At 40.2% G+C, this 2,008-nt stretch overlaps 1 protein-coding gene across 1 annotated transcript in view; it reads left to right on the top strand.

Annotated features, from left to right (window-relative positions):
* Nucleotides 1-2,008, top strand: part of SARC_02925 (hypothetical protein) — a gene marked incomplete at its 5' end in the record, with an annotated part of 23,049 nt that overhangs the window by 2,467 nt on the left and 18,574 nt on the right. The window contains 3 exons of the mRNA XM_014303292.1: nt 88-291; nt 713-786; nt 1,719-1,828. Coding sequence (XP_014158767.1) covers nt 88-291; nt 713-786; nt 1,719-1,828 — 388 coding nt within the window. The remainder of the gene's footprint in view (nt 1-87; nt 292-712; nt 787-1,718; nt 1,829-2,008) is intronic.

Genomic DNA, 2,008 nt, shown 5'->3' with positions numbered 1-2,008 from the left:
TATATATATCATTTCTGTTAATATATTTACGTGTGAGAACTCGTATGTACATCTCAATCTGTTCTCATACTTTGGATTTACAACCAGGTCCGACGTAAGCGACTGGCCAAACTAGAGGCATCCAGCTCAGGGCGCTCTGCTTCTCCGGTAACTCCGAATGTTGAGTCCTCGGTTGTCAAGGCTGAACCATTGGTTGCTAAGGATGAGTCATCGGAATTTAAAGATGCGGTTGTAAAGGCTGAACCTTCTGTAGCTAAGGACAAGGTTGCTGCTGTGCAACCGGCACCAACGGTGCGTAGTGGGAATTTTAGGCATGCTCGGAACCGACCACTCTCATATCACTGTCATCTTCATTGTATGGCATTTTTACGCATGCTCAGAACCGGCCACTCTCATATCACTGTCATCTTCATTGTATGGCATTTCACCTCCCCATTGTCTGACGTCTGGTGCTTCAATTCGATGTCTGATTAGAATTGAATGTGTCAGTACATCTCCAAATCCAACCTCCCGGGTTCTCTTTTTGTCCTTACTCGGTGAGGCTTTCAATTGGAGAGTCACCGCCAACGCACATTCTATTTGTCACCACAGTCTATGTACACCATCACGATGAAACGTAGTAGACGAGCGCTAGTGCCTCTCATCTATACAATCTGACATGGTGTCATATACTGAACTCTCGATTATATTGTGCGTGATCCATATTTGTTAGGTCGATGCGCCCAGCAAGCCTGCCCAGAAAGCCGCTACAGCCGCACCGCAGATGGTTAAGAACGCTATGCACAGGTGGGTTTATGGAATAGGTTGAGGGGGTGGGTGGCTTTAGGATGTAGGGTGCATGTACTATGGTTGTAGGTATGGTGTGTGGTTGTGTTACATTGGGCCACTATTCTTGTATTGGACTTGGTTTAGATGTAGTCACGCAAGGGGAAGCTGGGAGAGGCTGTTGGTTGGGGAGTGAGAACTTCGGGTGTTTAGGGCGACAGGTGTGTTGCAAAACCGGACACTGCTCTGAGCATTACTTGTACTTTAAATACATCTGTGGGTAGTTCGTCCTAATGGTTTCTATACAAGCCGTTGAATTGAAGACTTGACTTAAAACTAAATCTTTGGTTTAATTTTACATGAATCTTTCTGGTGAAGCATATATTTTATACGCATTATCGTTCCCATGTTTAATTATGGCAATGAGATCGTAGTCTTTGATAGGCGGCAATCCTACAGAAAAAGTGATCTACAACTATACTGCCTACTGTATGTATATATATATATATATATATATATTTTCAAAGAAATGTACAAAGTAAATAAGGAATTTGGTCGGGATAACTGCCATGTTTATCAAAATAATTCGTCTTCTAATCAATATGATATTACTTTACAAGTTTGGACTTATTCCGCCGTTCCAAAATCTGGTTGTACCATTGTCAGCTCGGCTGAGTTTAGGAAAACCCATCAATCAAAATAATTTTGATTCTGGCTAGTTAGTTCCAAGCGCCCTGACAACTATTTCTAGATCAGCATGGACACTAACATATCATAATCGTTCTATCAAAGAATAGCCAACACAACATTTATAGTTACTGCCGACTGTGGGCTTCGCCCGATCCTGTCCCAGATTTTGGCTTTCTTCACATATGTACTATGATATATAGTAAGTGGGTTTAAATAACTAAATGTAAGCTTGTCTGTTTTATTTTATTGGATCTTGGTCGTAGGGATATATGTATTATACTCAATATGAAGTGGACCCATGTACCACTGGCCAATCCTTCAGGCACAGCAGAGGATATGAGTGACCTGGAGTCGGAACTGCAAAAGGACAGGGGTATGCTCCGTGCCAACAATTCCACATATGCATATACTATATCTATTTACACACACATATATATATATATATGTGTGTGTGTGTGTGTGTGTGTTTGTGTGTATATTTATATATTTATATATTTATATATTTATATATTTTATATATTTATATATTTATATATTTATGTATTTATATATA

This window comes from Sphaeroforma arctica, assembly GCF_001186125.1.
Source record: "Sphaeroforma arctica JP610 unplaced genomic scaffold supercont1.139, whole genome shotgun sequence".
Taxonomy (NCBI): domain Eukaryota; class Ichthyosporea; order Ichthyophonida; genus Sphaeroforma; species Sphaeroforma arctica.
Note: the sequence above shows the minus strand (reverse complement) of the source record. Positions and strands in the feature narration are given on the sequence as shown.